At 41.6% G+C, this 18,646-nt stretch overlaps 2 protein-coding genes across 2 annotated transcripts in view; one reads left to right on the top strand and one right to left on the bottom strand.

Moving 5' to 3' along the window:
• LOC143295508 (coiled-coil domain-containing protein 178-like) overlaps positions 1-18,582 on the bottom strand; it is a 29,734-nt gene extending 11,152 nt beyond the window's left edge. The window contains exons 1-16 of the mRNA XM_076607232.1: positions 18,483-18,582; positions 16,877-17,042; positions 16,232-16,303; positions 15,093-15,308; positions 14,426-14,563; positions 13,201-13,431; positions 12,448-12,598; positions 10,399-10,468; positions 7,830-7,972; positions 6,366-6,519; positions 6,022-6,117; positions 5,198-5,334; positions 4,609-4,792; positions 3,306-3,437; positions 1,810-1,902; positions 336-449 (exon numbers count right to left, since the gene is read on the bottom strand). Coding sequence (XP_076463347.1) covers positions 336-449; positions 1,810-1,902; positions 3,306-3,437; positions 4,609-4,792; positions 5,198-5,334; positions 6,022-6,117; positions 6,366-6,519; positions 7,830-7,972; positions 10,399-10,468; positions 12,448-12,598; positions 13,201-13,431; positions 14,426-14,563; positions 15,093-15,308; positions 16,232-16,303; positions 16,877-17,003 — 2,058 coding nt within the window. The 5' untranslated portion in view covers positions 17,004-17,042; positions 18,483-18,582. The remainder of the gene's footprint in view (positions 1-335; positions 450-1,809; positions 1,903-3,305; positions 3,438-4,608; positions 4,793-5,197; positions 5,335-6,021; positions 6,118-6,365; positions 6,520-7,829; positions 7,973-10,398; positions 10,469-12,447; positions 12,599-13,200; positions 13,432-14,425; positions 14,564-15,092; positions 15,309-16,231; positions 16,304-16,876; positions 17,043-18,482) is intronic.
• The window catches only part of LOC143295515 (sulfotransferase 1B1-like), a 380,130-nt gene that overhangs the window by 116,811 nt on the left and 244,673 nt on the right, over positions 1-18,646 (top strand). The gene's annotated exons all lie outside the window — the stretch shown is intronic.

An 18,646-nucleotide genomic window follows, 5' to 3' on the forward strand; every position in this document is an offset into this window, starting at 1 on the left:
CCCAAGTTTGATTGGAAAATCAAGCTTGAGTATGTAGTCATCCACATGAGATGATAAACCGAGGTCCTGTGTGCAGCAAACACTTTGCGCACTGAAAAAGATCCCATGGCAATGTAAGTGTTGTCCTCTGGCAAAATGCTGTTGAGGAAAAGCACTACAATAGGTACACAAGTATATAAGTATGCACTCAAAGCCTGACTAGCGCATTACATTATGCTTCTGGTCAGGCATCTGCTAAGCAAAAAAATGTGGTGTAGCATTATATGGATTTGTCTGAACGCAGTGACGCCTCCTTGAGAAACTGAAAACTGAAACTGAGGCTGCAGATGCCTGACCTTGAGGTGGTTGTAGTGGGGGGTGATGGTGGACAGGCGGTCCTCAAACTTCTTCAGGCTGTCATCAAACTGCTTCTCTGTTTCCTCAATCTGAGACTTCAGGCCAACTTTTTGCTGCACACACAGTTGGGCACAAACTGTACATACACAAGCATACATGTATGTAAACACACACACACACACACACACACACAACAGACACACATACATAAATACACACACACACATGCCATCCATGCACTCACACACACACTCACATATAATGTAAGTACGCATGCACAAAGACCAGTCCAAATGGAAAATTAAATGTGAGTATGAATCATCATGTACAACCCCACCCCCCACCCCCCTCTCTCCCCCCTCTACCAAACATGCATCACTTTACATAATGTTAACAGAAATAAGTCAATGCACTCAAGTTGCTGACTACAAATTAAGTAATGACACTGACCTGCAGAACTTAGATGGCTTTACAATATGAAAAAAAACAACCTATAATTCTGTAAGCAAACATGTTTCTGTCATCATACTCTTTTACACATGAGAATTTCCACACATCAGTGATATGACTACGAAGAAAGACAATGGCTACTTTTACACATAAGCATATCTAAACGTCTGTGATATGACTCCATAAAAGGCAATGGCTTCAACACTCTTTGTACTGACACTGAACCTTCTTCTTCTTCTTCTTCTGCGTTCACTCGTATGCACACGAGTGGGCTTTTACGTGTATGACCGTTTTTACCCCGCCATGTAGGCAGCCATACTCCATTTTCGGGGATGTGCATGCTGGGTATGTTCTTGTTTCCATAACCCACCGATCGCTGACATGGATTACAGGATCTTTAACGTGCGTATCTGATCTTCTGCTTGCATATACACACGAAGGGGGTTCAGGCACTAGCAGGTCTGCACATATGTTGACCTGGGAGATCGTAAAAATCTCCACCCTTTACCCACCAGGCGCCGTCACCGTGATTCGAACACAGGACCCTCAGATTGACAGTCCAACGCTTTAACCACTCGGCTATTGCGCCCGTCGACACTGAACCAACAATGAGGAAATTTCTTGTTTCAGTAATCCAGTTACGGTTATGTCCCTTTGCATTACTTGTACAAATTAACATCCACTGTATTTTTTTCGGTCCGTGTTTGGCACTGGCAGAAACTGTGCCAGAAAGAACAACAACAAGACCACTATGATCTGATCTTGGTTGAATGTAAATATGCTTGATTTGATATCCTAACCTTGAAAATACCACATCATAAATACTTACTCATGAGTGAAAGTTGTCACTATGATCTAATCTTAATCAAATGTAAATAAGCTTGATTTGACATCCTAGCCTTGAAACTACCAGATCATAAATACTTACTACAAGTGAGTGGAACCTACTTTCTGAGAAAATGTTTGCTTAATAATTTCTGACTTCAAAATTGGTGCAAAAACTCATTGTGCATTCACAATCACCTCATCTCTCTTGGCCTTGGCAGCCCGCAGCTTCTCCACTTTCTCGAGCACCACCGTCACAGCCGACTGCACATCGTTGGCCACCTTGTCTGCCTGTCAACGCAAGCACCAAGAATTCTGTTCACAAGCCTCACATAGTCTGCCTTTACCTTGATTTGATGTGGATACTTACACAGCGCCTATCCTCAGTCGGAGACCGAGCTCTAAGTGCTTTACAGACTTGGGGTCATTTGTACAACAGGCTGCCTGCCTGGGTTAGAGCCGACTGACGGCTGCCATTTGGAGTGCTCATCATTCATTTCCTGTGTCATTCAATCAGATTTCAGGCATATACATTTGCACATTCAGACAGACATGTAACATTTTACGAGTATGACCCCCCCCCCCCCCCCCACCCCCCCATTTGTACAACAGGCTGCCTTCCTGGGTTAGAGCCATCTGATGGCTGCCATTTGGAGTGCTCATCATTCATTTCCTGTGTCATTCAATCAGATTTCAGGCATATACATTTGCACATTCAGACAGACATGTAACATTTTACGAGTATGACCCCCCCCCCACCCCCCCACCCCATGTAGGCAGCCATACTCCCTTTTCAGGGGTGTGCATCCTGGGTATGTTCTTGCTTCAATAACCCACCGAATGCTGACATGGATTGCAGGATCTTTAATGTGCGTATTTGATCTTCTGCGTGCATATACACATGAAAGGGATTCAGGCACTAGCAGGTCTGCATACATGTTGATCTCGGAGATCAGAAAAATCTCCACTCTTTACCCACGAGGCGCCGTTACCAAGATCTGAACCCTGGACCCTTAGATTGAAGGTCGAACACTATAACCATTTGATTACTGCGCCTTAATGGTGTAAAACACTGCACTTGCATGCAGCCATACTATTCTTCATGTCTTGCATGTCAGATGCAAACAGTATCCTTTCCACTCATGACAAAACGTTAGTTTTGCATGATGCATGCACATCATATAAAAGCATGTGTGTGACAAATTAAGCAGCATGCAGCACACATGTCAAACCAACATCCAGTTTGAATGTGAGAAATAGAACGACCTCTTGTCTGCTGTGTTTATTTCTCTTGTATTCTGAGGGGGGGGTATAAACAATACAAGCAAGAATCCACTTGTGACACAAACACACTATCATAAATTTCAAACTTGCAAAACAATGGCAACTGTGACCACAGACCTACACACACCTTTAGCATTGTATACTTCAAAAAAAAAAAAAGCTATTATAATAATACAAATAAATCACATCATCTCTAAATTCATGGCTTGATCTCCATCAGTTACACAACACACACATTTCAAATTATGGTGAATGTTTCTCCACAAAACCATAACAACACAGCTGAAACAGACATTTCATGATAACAAAGAAAGACAAGGGAAAAAACAACAACACATATCTTTCTAAAAAAACAAAAAAAAAAAAAAAAAAATAAAAAATAACAGTGAAAAACTACGAAGCAGCTCCACCTTTTCTTTCTTTTTCCCTGACTCTGAGCGCGTTTTCTCAATCTCAGCTGAGTCAGAGTTGATCCTGGCCTGCAGCACTGTGCGAGTGTGTACCTCTTCCTTCACCTGCCGCCTCAGTTGCTCTGCTGTGTTCTGAAAGCAAGAACAGGAACACACATTGAGAGAATGGAAAATGTCACACACCCCCTGATTTCACAACAAGAACAACAACAACAGAAAAGAAGTTGCTTTTGCTTTTGTGGTGTGTGGTCTCCTGGCAGCATAACCTTGATGGTTTGCTGTGGACTGCTGAAAAGTATACGCAAGTTCAGATACAGAAAGAAAATGTCACTCCCCCCTGTGATTTAAAAAGAAAAAAAGAAGAAGAAAAAAAAAAAGAACTTGCCTTTGCAGTTACTGCTTGAAAAGTATACACAAGTTCAGATAGCGACAATAGGAAACTGACTTTGTAAACAGAAGGAAGGTAACATACTGAGGGAGGCTATGAGCCACAGGTGCTTCCGATTTCTTCGCTTGGGTGGAGGAGCATTTTGCACAGGGCAGGGAGTCAGACCCCTGACAGAGTCTGCACCAATGGTGTCACAGTGTAGTATGTGTAGTTAAGTGTCAGTTTGGGTACATTTTCTTTGACATTGGATGTGACCAGTGGACCGTGCCCTTCTTCGTTAATTAAATATGTGCGCTGAATTTTATGTCAGTCGCTGGTCATGTGACTTGTGCGATTTCCATATTGCAATTTCTTGACCTACATTCTTAACTTGATAACATCTGCTCCCTCATGAATGAACACAAACTGCCTGTTGTAAAATGCATATACACTCTTCATTGATCTCCCTCTGTTCTTATACAGTGTTCAAGTCAGTCAATCTTCTTCTTCTTCGCTCGTGGGCTGCAACTTCCATGTTCAGTCGTATGTAGACGATTGGGCTTTTATGTGTATGTCCGTTTTTACCCTGCCATGTAGGCAGCCATACTCGGGTTTTGTGCATGCTGGGTATGTTCTTGTTTCCATAACCCACCAACACTGACATGGATTACATAATCTTTAATGTGCGTATTTGATCTTCTGCTTGCATATACACACGAAGGGGGTTCGGGCACAAGCACGTCTGCACATATGTTGACCTGGGAGATCAGAAAAATCTCCACCCTTCACCTACCAGGCACCATTACTGAGATTCGAACACAGGACCCTCAGATTGAAAGTCCAACGCTTTAACCACTCGGCTATTGCACCCGTCAGTCAATCAAAATTAACAGCTCGGTTGAAAAACAAAAAAAAGACCCCTCATGTCATACCAACCTTAAGAGACTCCTCGGTGCGGAATGCCTTCTCCTGTTCAGCGTGGAGCTGGTCTCGGATGTGGTGGTTGATAGTGGACACACTGATGTGCTCCTCTGTGGTGGCGTGCATCATGGTCGCCACTCGCTCTATCTCACGCTGGATGCGCCGGATGTTTTTCTCGTCCGCTATTTTCTGCTGCTCGCTGTTAGAAGAGGATCGATTAAATCAGTGTTATTATATTGGGGCTCTTTTTTTCTTCTTCTTTTTTTCCCCGTCTTACAGACTAGATTTAAGATCAGATAAGATAAGAAGATAAGAATAACTTTATTCTCTCATGAAGAGAAAGTACTACATCAACAACAAACACACTACAGCAAAAACAAACATATACAATAACTCAACAAAAACATTAAACACCAGCTTCCTACCACTTGATTTTCTCCACAGATTCATTCTCTAGGAAGAACAGGAGATTATCAAGTGGAATAGTGGCTGCCTGCCACTTGTTGATTTTCTCCCAATCCACCCCACAGGAAGAATTTGATTTTCTCCTGATTCATTCTGTAGGAAGAACAGAAGATTACCCAAGGAAATACCAGCTTCCTACCAGTTGTTGATCTTCTCCTGGGTGTCCTCAATGTCGATGCTGAGCTCATTGTTGTGTCGCAGGATGACCCTCAGCTTGCCCTCCAGGACTTTGGACTTTTGCTCCAGTTCCGCCAGGCGGGCCGCATTCTTGGATTTCTGCACAGAGAAAACAACCCTGTGAAGAAAAGGGGCTGGTGCTTTGTACTGCTTGCTTACTTCCACAACAGAGCCAATTTAAGCGTGTACATAATGTTACAGTAGCAGTGCAGGGTTTCCTCTGGTGTGTGGCCTTCAGGTGACCTAACATCAATAGTTCCTGACTAAGCTATTATTGATATCAGTAGGGAGGCTTAGTAAGTGTTGGCCTGAGTATGTTTAATCAAAACAGGCACTGTCGAACACCACCAAACTGACTCAGTAGCAGTGTAGTGTCTCCTCTGGTGTGTAGCCTCCTGGTGGCATAACCTTGATGGTTCACTGTGGACTGCTGATACTGAGACTGCAACTGCCAGCCCTAGGACTGCAGGATGAGTGATGTGGGAGTAATGCCACTGAAATACTGCAGAATGATGGGGTAGCACCAAAAAAACAAACAAAAAAAACCCAAACAAACAAAAAACAAAAAATCAGTGCATATGCTACTTGACTGTGAGCTGTTGGTTTCTGTGCAGAAACAAAACAATGAAAAAAATTTTTTTTTTTTTCAAATGAACTGTTTGTTTTTGTTTGTTTTGTTGTTTTTATAAGGGAGACACATTTGTGGTGTTTGAAAATGAAAGCTTCATGTGTAAGGACACCAACTCTGGATATGTGTGACTGCAACAATGCTTTCTGAAGACTTACCATGATCTTCAGCTGCTCTTCGGCCTGAATGTTTTCATTCTCCAAGCGTCGGCATTCAAACTCAGCATCGGTGATCTTGGCTTGCAAAGTGCGCACCTGAAAAAAAACAATAGAATACAATACAAACATTACAATACAATACAATACAATGCAATACAATGCAATGCAATGCAATGCAATACAATATAATAAAGAAGACAGATCCATCACACACACACACACACACACACACACACACACACACACACAAACTTCATTCAGCAGAGACACACATTAACGACACGACCAGAACACAATCGATGCAGCTGGTGATGAACCCAGCGGGAGGCTACCAGTGAACTGACCTTGGTTGCCTGCATCTCCTCAGCGGCCTTGGCATTGGCGTCCTTCACAGACAGCACCTCCAGCTCTTGGGAGTTGTCCACCAGCTGGTTGCCAATGTCATTCACTTGGTGCACATAGGAGTTGAAGGTCATCTTGGCTGTGGACAACTCTTCGCTGAAAGTGAAACCAGCCATCATGATCATCAGTGTTGCTGCACTGTTCTTTTCACTCTTAAGAGTGCTAGGTTGTTTTTGGGTGCAGCAGTTCTCAGATTGTTCTTTCTCTGTCTCTGGACCTTGCAACTGGAATGAACTTCCTCTTTCACTTCGTCAAGTCTCCACACTCAGCTCTTTCAAGTCTGGCCTTAAAACCCACCTCTTCCCAAAATAGCCTCCCTTCCCTGCCTCTTCCTTGTCTTCAGTTTCTCCAGTTTTAGAGTTATGCATGCGTGTGAATGACTGGTGCGAAAGCGCTTTGATTTGTCTCTGCACAAGATTCAGCGCTATATAAATACCATTATTATTATTATTATTATTATCATTATTATTATTGTGTTTGTTCATAATGAGTGCGAGGTTGTTTGCTGGTTTTGGGTGCAGCATGTAGTTCTCAGATTGTGTTTGTAGCTGGCTGACTTTTTAAAAACACAAATGATAAAGTGATAAAGGGTTTTGATGTATGTGATGTAGGGCTTCAAACAGTAATAAATTACCAATCAATTGTTTGCTTTTAATGTATGCTGTGTCTGTGAGAGACAGATGATCTTAACTATCAAAAAAAAAATATATATCATGATGTAAATAATGGCCTGACAATGTAATTGATTACTTGTATTTTGTTTTCTGGGTTGTTGTTGTTTTTTTTAATGTATGCAGTATCTGTGAGGGACAGATGATCATTTATAATTATAAAAAAGCATTAGTGTCATTATCATTCTATTACCATTATCTTCATTAATGTTGTGAAGTGAGTTCTACTGCTTTACACTACTCTGTAAAAAAAAAAAGTGGAATGTTTCTGTAATTCATGAGTTTAAAGCTCATTTCTCTGGACACCTGACAAAAAGCAAGTGCGAAAGGAAAGGATCATCACTCACATGAAGCTCAGCACTTCCAACATCATAATAAAGATAAAATATGGTCAAATGACAGCAATTCAAAAAAAAATTTGTTTCCTAGTTAGTGGTTGATACTGCATAGACATGCATACTTTGCTGGGTACATTCTGGTGTGTAATACTGCAATCAATGTGTTATGTATAATATCATGTATTTTGTAAAGCACTTGGAGCAACTTTCTGGATACATACATACATACATACATATATATATAGATATATATATATATAAAGCGCATAGAGCTTCAAGAATATGCGCTATAGCAAGAAGCAAGAAGTCTGAATAAATAAATAAAAGTATGCATTATTATCATTATTACTTACACCTTATCAAGTCTCCAACATTCTGCCAATGATGACCATTTTACCTGATTTGAGTCAAATTATCCCGGACGTTATCCAGCTCCCGTCGAATGTGTCCACGCTCTGTTTCAGCCTTTGACAGAGCCTCAGTGGACTTTTGCTCGGTTTTGGCCTGGCGCTGTTTGGTGGTCATCAGCTCTTGGTTGGTCTGTCACACACATACACACACAGGCAGACCACTTTTGGGTAACTCTCTTGCTGTCTGGAGATTAAGCCTGCAGTTATTTGGGCTCATCTTTGATAACGCAATATCGCAATATCTAAATGTAGTTTTACTGACCAGTAAGAAGAAGCAGGGAAGGGATCAGATGAGATGATGTTTCTTTCTTTTTTTTTCTTTTCTTTTTTCAGGACTGTAGGGCAAAAGGCACAAAGGCATGGGACGAGTGAAGCAGATAATCATGTTATGCATTAAACTCATCTGGGTGCACTTTACTGTCAAACCAGGTGAGCCACACTGGTTCACAAAATGTCACTGGAATGCTGTGAGATAAAAATGAACATTAACTCTCTCCATACGAACGGCGAATTACCACCATCAAAATATTTCAAGCGGAAGGCTCTTATACTGAAGAGGTGAATGTTGACAAAGAATACCACAATTCTGACGATGGAAGCTAAAGGTTGGGTCATTCAGACACCCAGTGGACATCCAAGGGGTCTGTGTAGAGGAGAAGAGAGGACTGGCCGTACTGAGTGAGTTAACATGTGTTGTTGTATACTTTTCTTTGCATTCAAGCCTAGATCTGAACTCATCTGGGTGCACTTTACTGTGAAACCAGGTGAGTCTCATGCTTGACCGATCCCGTTCCTGCTCCACACTGGTTCACAAAATGTCACTGGAATGCTGTGAGATAAAAATGAACATTAATATGTGTCGTTGTATACTTTTCTTTGCATTCAAGCCAATATCTGAACTCATCTGGGTGCACTTTATTGTGAAACCAGGTGAGTCTCATGCTTGACCGATCCCATCCCTGCTCCACACTGGTTCACAAAATGTCACTGGAATGCTGTGAGATAAAAATGAACATTAACATGTGTCGTTGTATACTTTTCTTTGCATTCTAGCCTGAGTCTCATGCTTGACTGATCCTGTTCCTGCTCCATCCTGGTTCACAAAATGTCACTGGAATGCTGTGAGATAAAAATGAACATTAACATGTGTCGTTGTATTCTTTTCTTTGCATTCCAGCCTGAGTCTCATGCTTGACTGATCCTGTTCCTGCTCCATACTGGTTCACAAAATGTCACTGGAGTGCTGTGAGATAAAAAAAATGAACATTAACATGTATCGTTGTATTCTTTTCTTTGCATTCCAGCCTAGACCTGAACTCACAGACTGTGGTGAAGAAAAGAGTATATTGGCACTAACTGTGTGGTTCAAATGTTAAATGTTTCAATTGCAAAACCCTGCACCAAATAATAATGCTGCAAATTAACAATGCCACCAGATGTCTTGTACTTACTTTTCAGCTGTCAAACTCTGGTTTTGTTTGTTTGTTTCTTTCTTTCTTTCTTTTGTCCATTTTCCCTCCTCCTTCTTCTCTACAATATCTTTTGCTTGCTTGTGTACTAATTTCAGAAGATACATTTCAAACATTGTCAAAAGCCATTCAGTAGACTTTGAATGATCTATTTTATAGCAAAATCCACAGTGCAATATTCATGACCCAAACATAGCACAGTTCCAACCAAAAATGTAAGAAAGATTCCTGCAACTCAAAAAGAATGATCTGATGCATTTGAAAAATTATCTTATTTTATTATATATATTTTATCTTCTCTTCAATTGTGTGCGTGTGTGTGTGTGTGTGTGTCTGTGTGTGTGTGCGTGTGCGTGTGTGCGTGTGTGCATGTGTGTGTGTGTGTGTTTGTGTGTCTGTCTGTCAGTCTGTCTGTGTGTCTGTGTCTGAGTATTCTTGTGTGGTTTATGTCTGACTGACTGACATGTGACACATGACAGCTGTGAAGGCATGTTCACACTGTACGCACTGTGTGACAAAGAAAACACAGACACACACACGCACACACACACACACATACACACACACACACACACATACACACACGCACACACACACACACACACACACACACACACACACACACACACAGATAAACACACATGTTCATTCACACACTCACTCATCCACTTAGTGTATGACTTGCTAGATCCCTGTTACATTGCTGGAATGGACTGTTCCTGAAGTGTGGTTTAAGGAACAGGTATTACAGTGATGAATCCTTTTATTAATTTGTAAATTGATGTTATAATCCAGTATGTACAGGATGTTGATTGAACTGGTTTAATTAATCCTTTCTTCACGCATTTCTTTAATCTTCATATGCACACACACACACACAAACACACACACACTCATACATATGGACACATACACATACATGCTCATAAGTATGTACACACACACATACACAAACACACACACACACACACACACACACACACACACACACACACACACACACACACATTAACCTAATACTGAAAAGATGTTCAATATATTCAAAGAAAGACAAAGAGAAGAGACGTGTGGGCTGTATGAAGCTCACCTCCACTTGAGCCTTCTTGATTCTGTCCATGGCCTGCAGCTCTAGGACCAGTTTCTCCTCCACCAGGGGTCTGAGACAACAGCACATGCCTCATCATCATCATCATCATCATCGTCATTGTCATCGTCATCATCATCATCATCATCATCATCAGCTCTAGGACCAGTTTCTCCTCCACCAGGGGTCTGAGACAACAGCACATGCCTCTCATCATCATCATCGTCATCATCATCATCATCATCGTCATCAACATCGTCGTCATCATCATCATCAGCTCTAGGACCAGTTTCTCCTCCACCAGGGGTCTGAGACAACAGCACATGCCTATCATCATCATCATCGTCATCATCATCATCATCGTCATCATCATCATCATCAGCTCTAAGACCAGTTTCTCCTCCACCAGGGGTCTGAGACAACAGCACATGCCTCATCATCATCATCATCTCATCATCGTCATCGTCATCATCATCAGCTCTAGGACCAGTATCTCTTCATCGTCATCATCATCAGCTCTAGGACCAGTATCTCCTCCACCAGGGGTCTGAGACAACAGCACATGCCATCTCCTCCTCATCATCATCAGCAGCAGCATTATCAACAGCATCAACAGCAGTACCATCATCATTATCATCATCATCACCAACAACAGCATCATCAGCAGCAGCAACAGCAGCAGCATGGTGATCATCAATGTTCATAAAAGTTAATCAACAGTTTTTATTTAATTCAAGGACATCATGCCACCATCAACTTTGATTCATTAATTATTGTGATGGAGTCTCCCACCGGACCGATGGATGAGTAGGCAGGCAGGCTTACTTGTCGGTGTGTGTCCTTCTTGTATGGGAGAAGAGGCTGATTCTGCATGCGCAGCGCTTCCCACAGGTACTGCAAGGGAAAACGTCTCCAGAAGTTGAGCCCTGCTTCCTTTGCTCACACTTCTCCTTAATGGCTAGCATTCTCTTATTTTCAAAAGTCTTTATGCCACTAGAGCACAGCATCCTCCAGCAAGAGCGGTCAAGGGCATCAGTTTCCCAGGAAGCGATGTCTATGTCACAGGCTTTGAGGTTTGTCTTCAAGGTGTCCTTGAAGCGCTTGCAGGGTCTTCCAAGTTAGCGGTGGCCTTCCTTCAGCTGGCCATACAAAAGCATCTTCGGGATCCTGCTGTCTGTCATGTAGACGTGTCCTGTCCAGCATAGCTGGCACTGGATCAGCAGGCTTTCGATGCTTGGCAGGCCACTCCTCTCTAGGACCTGGAGGTTGGAGACCCTGTCTTGCCACTTTATGCCGAGGATCTTTCGTAGGCATCTCTGGTGAAACTGCTCAAGTTGTTGAATGTGACGGCGATACGTTGTCTATGTTTCACAGCAGTACAAGGTGGTCAGCACAACAGCTCTGTAGGTTTTGATTTTGGTGCTGAGCCTGATGCCTTTGTTGTTCCACAGCCTGTTTTTGAGTCTGCTAAAGGTGGAGCTGGCCTTGGCGATGCGCAGCGTCACTTCTGCATCAAGGGCTCCATTGCTGCATAGGGTGCTGCCCAGGTAGCAAAACTTGTCAACTGATTCGATTTCTGTGTCATCGATCTTGATTGCAGGTGGGGGGGAGGCACTGGCATTCTGTGAGCCAGCTGGTTGGTACATGGACTCGGTCTTGCTGAGGCTGATGGTGAGTCCAAAGCGCCTGCAGGAGGTTGAGAACCTGTCCATAATGAACTGCATGTCCTCATGGGTGTATGACTGATGCGTGTATGACTGTCTTTACCCCTACCATGTAGGCAGTCATACTCCTACAGTTTAGGGGGTATCATACTGTCCCAAAGACAGCTTCTCCAATACATACTTTCACAACCAGGAATTTCCTTGACTATCATGACAGCACTGAATTATGCTTCTCCAATACATAACTTCACAACCAAGAATTTCCTTGACTATCAAGACAGCACTATATAGTTTTAAACTATCATTTAACTAGATGATACAACAGCAAACAAAAAGAAAAAGGCAAACACACTTAAACACGTTTTGATCGTACAGTGTCATGACTCACATGTGCATCTTGACAAACTCAATGTCTTCCTTCAGACGGTTGTTCATGACTTCCGCGTTGTCCTTGCGCTGCTGGGATTTGGCCTGGGCGCGTGTCGTATATGCCAGATGCCACTGTAGCTCATTCAGGTCAACAATGCAGGCCTCATGCTCTGGAAAAATGAAACATTAGAGAGTTATCAAGAATGACTATATATATATATATATATATATATATATATATATATATATATATATATATATATATATATATATATATATATATATAAATTGAGAAGTTCTGTGTCTTTTAGAGGGATATAAACTGTGAAGTTCTATATCTTTTTAAACTATAATGGGACATAAACTGTGGAGTTCTACGTCTTTTAAAGGGATATAAACTGTGGGGTTCTCTGTCTTTTAAAGGGAATCCTGACCTAAAGTTTGAGAATGTGCACATAAAAACTGATAAACACACTGTACAAGTGCTTCCTATATTCTACAAATGCCCATGAAAAAAACCCAGTGCTGACAGAAATGCATTTCTACATCTATGATACAGACAAAAGCCACAAAAATTGCATAGGAAGTTCAAACAAACAAACAAACAAACAAACAAAAAACAATCAAAAAAAGAAAGAAGGTGGATAAATAAGAACAGTTTAACACAAGCACAAACAACACAGACCAGCTGGTTACACAGCTTAGACAGGGGCGAAAGAGAGAGAGAGAGAGAGAGAGAGAGAGAGAGAGAGAGAGAGAGAGAGAACTTCACCTCTTTGCACCAAGAGGGGCAGCTCCCTCAACCTGCGCAGACACAGGTCATCTGTCTTTTTCTTCAGCGTGACCGCCGTCTCCATCTCCTGCTGGAAACGGAGCTGGGTGTTCTGGCGGTCCATCTCTAGGCGCGCCAGCAGCGTGATCACCTCCTCGATGACGTCCTCCGCTCCCAGGTAAGGGATGTCCAGCCCCATGTCCTGCTCCACCTCTTCCTCACCTGCCGCTTCTGCCAGCACATTTTCAAACATTCTCCTGCGAGTTCAACTCCTGCAGTGGATGGATTGTGGGAAGTGATCTCTGTGGTGAACTGGTTTTATTTGTGGAGAGTCTGGCCACCAAAGCTATTGCAGCAGCCCTAAAAAGGACTCTGGCACCACCACCATCTCTCTCTCCCTCTCTCTATTTTCTCTGTGTATGGAATATGACCTGTGGATGACTATTTTCATATATTTTTCTGGGGTTTTTTTTGTGTGTGTTTTTGTTTGTTTTTTGTTTTTCCCCAGAGGGCTTCATTTAAAAAATTTTAAAAAGTACTAATGCTTGTTCCATTACCCTCTTGAAATAACATTTGTTTTGTTTAAAGAAAGCAAGATAAAAAAAAATATATAAATTAAAAATCTGGCACCACCCGTCACGGAATGTGAACAACCACTCCTTTCCCAAGCTCTTTGTTTCTGCTTATCTGCTCTTTCCTTGCATGCTTTAGACTGCTCACAGCACTTCCACTCTGACTCCCATTGTCTGTTGACCTCTCTGTACTGTAACCTATAGCTGAATAGAATAAACTGTTTAAAAGTCCAACCAGCGTTCTCTCTGGAGGTAATGAACAAACCTAACAACAACAACATTATCATTACAACACTCTCCACTAGATATGTATATGCTTCAGTGGTGATGGCACGCCTAAAAATCCACTGTGGTTTGTTGCAACACACTGGTATCTGAGCAATGCAAAAAAGCAGTGGCAATGCAACTGTATGTCAAGTTGCAGTCAACTGGCAGAAATGAAGAGAAAGGTGAAGGTGATACTGACGATAATGATGGTGGTTATGGTGATAACAATGATTATGGTGGTTATGGTGATAACAATGATTTTTTACCCATTCTGATATGGTTATTAATGCTAGTCTGTTACTAATCTTATCATTATTATTATTATTATTATCAGAACAACACTTCTACAGAAGTGCTGATGGCATGTGACATGCCACAGAACTCACCTGGTGTGTCGACACCCACACCAGCAACAGACAGTGAGGCGGAGGAAGCACGAGAAGACTTGGTGGTGCTGGTCACACCTGTACGGGTCGTGCTGCGTGTACTGGGGTCACGAAAGCGCAGCTGTTTCTTGGGAGCCACTGCAAAATGACAAGACCGACTCTGGCATCACAATCAGTATCGGAAAATGATATCAACAGCATCAATGTTTAGCACTGTGACAACATCAGTTTCTGTATGATATTACTGTAACAAGTGATCAACATCAGAATTATATCACCATAAGAATATTCTTTGTTGTCACCAAATGTACCATTCACAAATTCAGGATATGCAGTGAACAAGAGCAAATGGTTCACCTATAAGCTGACTTTAAACCAGCCATCAATTCAGCAACCTGCTGCCAGTTCAGCAATCAACCACTCAAACAACCAATCATGATTTAAAAAAAAAAAATCTAAATGTTAAAATGCTCAACCAATCATGACTTTAAAAAAAACATTCTAAATGTCCAAATGCTACACAGACTAACAGGCAAAGCAATGCATGAAAAAACAACAATTTTCTGCCTCAACCACTGACCGAGAAACCTTCCTATCATCCACCCATTCACTCAGCAGCCATTCCCCCATGGAACTAAAACATAATCAGATTCAAATGCCCTCTTACCTTGTACCGACAGTGAGGAGCTGCAGCGTGTGGACGAGCGACTTTTCACCTCTTCCACCGTCCGCCTGAACCACTCATCTATGATGTTTTGAATCAGCTCCAGGTGGGATACAGCCTTACGTACGCACGGCATTCGGGACACGCTAAGTGCACAGCTCATGGGCCTCTGCAGCTGTTTGATCCGTGGCCAGTTCTCTGGCAGTGGGTATACTTTATCTGTGCAGCGAAAGTTAAAACAAGGATCATTTCTGAATGATTCATTTAGTTACAGGTGGCATTTTGTGTATGCTGCTGGCAAATAGCAAAAGTGAGAGCTGTATGATCAATGGATTCTCCACTGCAATGGAATTAATTTGCAGGTAGGTCTTCTGTGAAAGACTATGACTCTGAAAATAGGAGGCAAAATTGCACTGGCTCTTAGTGCTGCAGCCTTGGGGGCTAATTGGCCTTTGGGGACCATACCTGCATCAACTGTCCTAAAACCCTCTTGGCTGAGAAAGTGGGGATGTAACTTGGGCAAGACACTCTTCAATGTACAAAATCAAATTCTACCTCAGGTAGTCAGGACAGCAGTTGCCTTCCCTGCTGTTCTGATGGTCATAAACACATGTTTCATACCTGGCAAACCTACTTTCAGGTCTTAGCTATCCTTACTAACTCCACCAGAACAGATATAATATATACTCACATCCAACAAGAAATCTCAAGATTGCACACTGATCATACGGTTTGAACAAAGACAGTTGTCCACATTAAAAAAAAAAAAAAGTTAGCACAAGTGCAGTTGAATGTACTCTGTGTGTGTGTGTGTGTGTGTGTGTGTGTGTGTGTCTGAGCATTATTGTATGTATGTGTGTTTGTGTCAGTAAACATGTGTGCAAGCACATATTTCCACACATGTGTGTATCCTTGCTTGTGTGCATGCTTCAATGTGCATACATATCCATGCATGATTTAACCTGAGTGCATAAAAAATGGCATATTAATTATAGAATTATTGTGTATATGCCATTGTGTGTGAGTGTGTTTGCATGGGTATGTGTGTTTGATATGTGTGATTGTGTGTCTGTATGATATGACATCTGATTGCATATGTATACATATGTATCACATTGGTGAGGACATTGCTTTGCTCTTACCCTGTGCCTCTTCCACCTCATCCCCATCAACCGGAGTGGTCTCTGCATCGCCAGTTTCACAGGGTTCTGAAGCTGTAAAGTCAGTATATAATTCAGCCATTGCAGACATTTATTTTCTTATTGCTTCTTGAACAGAACATGTACACTTTCTCTGAAGAACTATTTTAAAGTAAGATTTGAAAGCATTTGATGTGCATTTCTTCACACACATACATACCAACTATATGTAAATGTGTGTGTGTGTGTGTGTGTGTGTGTGTGTGTGTGTGTGTGTGTGTGTGTGTGTGTGTGTGTGTGTGTGCTTGTCACTGTGCAAATTAAACTTAAATACATGCCATTTTCACACACACACACACACACACACACACACACACACACACACACACACACACACACACACACACACACACACACACACACACACACACACAAATAACAATATAACTTATAAGTACAGCAATTTGAGTACTTGGGTACTGTCAGGATTTGAAGTGAAGGCCAAACCAGTCTTTCAGTGACAGAGGCAGGCACACTAATACAGAGGGAGAGGGAGAGAAAAACAACACACACACACACACAAAAATGGAGAGGGGAAAAGTACAAACAATGGAAGATACAGCTAAAGAAAAGGTGAGTGGCTGAAACCTTTGACAGAAGATACATCCGATAATTTTCTGTCTGTAGTTCCAACAGGGGCAAGGAGGTCAGGGGATGTTGACTCCAGGGTATCCCCCACCACATCCTCCACACGCACCACTTTAGCTGCTGCCATGGTGCCTCACTCTCGCAGTGCCCTCTTATCACACAGCATCTGCTGACAGGAAAACAGCCTTCTAGTACCGGTAATTTCTTTCCTGTTATATGAGTAGGAAATGTCAGCAAAGATAGATATGAGATATAGAAAAAGAGATGATTCTAAAATACGCTCAACTGTTTTTTTTCTGTTGTTGTTCGTTTGTTTGCTTTTTAACCATTCTATCTTGGTAAGTATATCACAATATGTAGTTTTCTCATATATGTCATTGTAATTTCATGTGATCTCTTTGAATACTTAAACATGTACATGTCTTTAATAGTATATAATAAACGTGTACAATTATGTAAGTGTCTCGGGCGTACAAGTTTTCCTTTCTTCTGTTAACTGTTCTTAAACATGTAAAATGCTCTTAAATGTGTCAATGTAATCTCATATGATCTCTTCAAATACATAAAAGTATACACATGTCTATTATGACCTTTAGTACAATACATATTTTATGTCTGTATTTGAGCTGCACAATCAGATATTAATTTCAAATGGAAATAATAAGGTTGACTTATCTTGACTTCCATGTTTGTATGCTTGTGTGTGTGTGTGTGTGTGTGTTTGTATGCATGTGTGTGTGTGTGTGTGTGTGTGTGTGTGTGTGTGTGTGTTGTGTGTGTGTGTGTGTTTACATGTGTGTCTGTGTACATGCAGTTGTATACACGTAAGCTGTAAATTAGTTGTGAACTGAATATCTGGAGTCTAACATTAGTAACAATCATCATTGCATGTTATACTAATACTGTCCTTCAGCCTGTCTTATACTCACCACGGTAAAGAAAAGTTTCCAATGATAGAAACGGACATTTTGATATATTTTTTGTTAGTGGTGGTGGTGGTGGTGGTGGTGGTTCATGTTTTTTTGTTGTTGTTTTTTCTTCTTCTTCTTTCCACACCCAACTACTGAAATAGATTATCACTCGTAACACACTGAACACAAAGACTGTCTAGACTGGCCCAGTTCTTGTAGTAGTAGTACTGGCAAGTCATCTGCCTAGACCTCTCAGCCTTTTTATGTCCCCATTGAATCTTCATCTTCACTTCTTCCATTTTATTTTATTTATTTATTTTCTTCTTTTGTTTGTTTGTTGTTGAGCTGGTATGCAAGTACATTTCTGCAAGAAACTTTGTTTTATTCTTCATAGTAAAAAAAAATTGTAAGATCAGTAAATTGATAAGTGTCCTTCAGCCTCATGTTTGGGTCCACATCGGCAAACGATTCCATTCCCATTTTCTGTGCCGTGCCAAGTTACAGTAAATATCTTACCAAGGTAAAAGAATCTGTGACTTTACGCCCAGCTCAAAAATTTAACCCAATAAGTCTCATATTCATGAATGATTTTCATGGTTTTAACTGCAACACAGCAAAATTGAACAAATGAGATGAAACGTTGTGCAACATGCATAAATGTCTATACTGTTTATCGGTAATTACTAACTTCTTACCAAATAGTACCAGAATTTCGATCGAAGAAATCCGAAACACAGGGCCTTTGTTGGTCAACACAGCACGGCCGCCATTTTGACGCCCAACGTATCCACGGCCGATTGGAAACGAACGAGACATCGGGAATCAGAGCGAGGCTGAGGCACAAGCCGAATATTTCCGA

The sequence above is a fragment of the Babylonia areolata genome, chromosome 20 (genome assembly GCF_041734735.1).
Source record: "Babylonia areolata isolate BAREFJ2019XMU chromosome 20, ASM4173473v1, whole genome shotgun sequence".
NCBI lineage: Eukaryota > Metazoa > Mollusca > Gastropoda > Neogastropoda > Buccinidae > Babylonia > Babylonia areolata.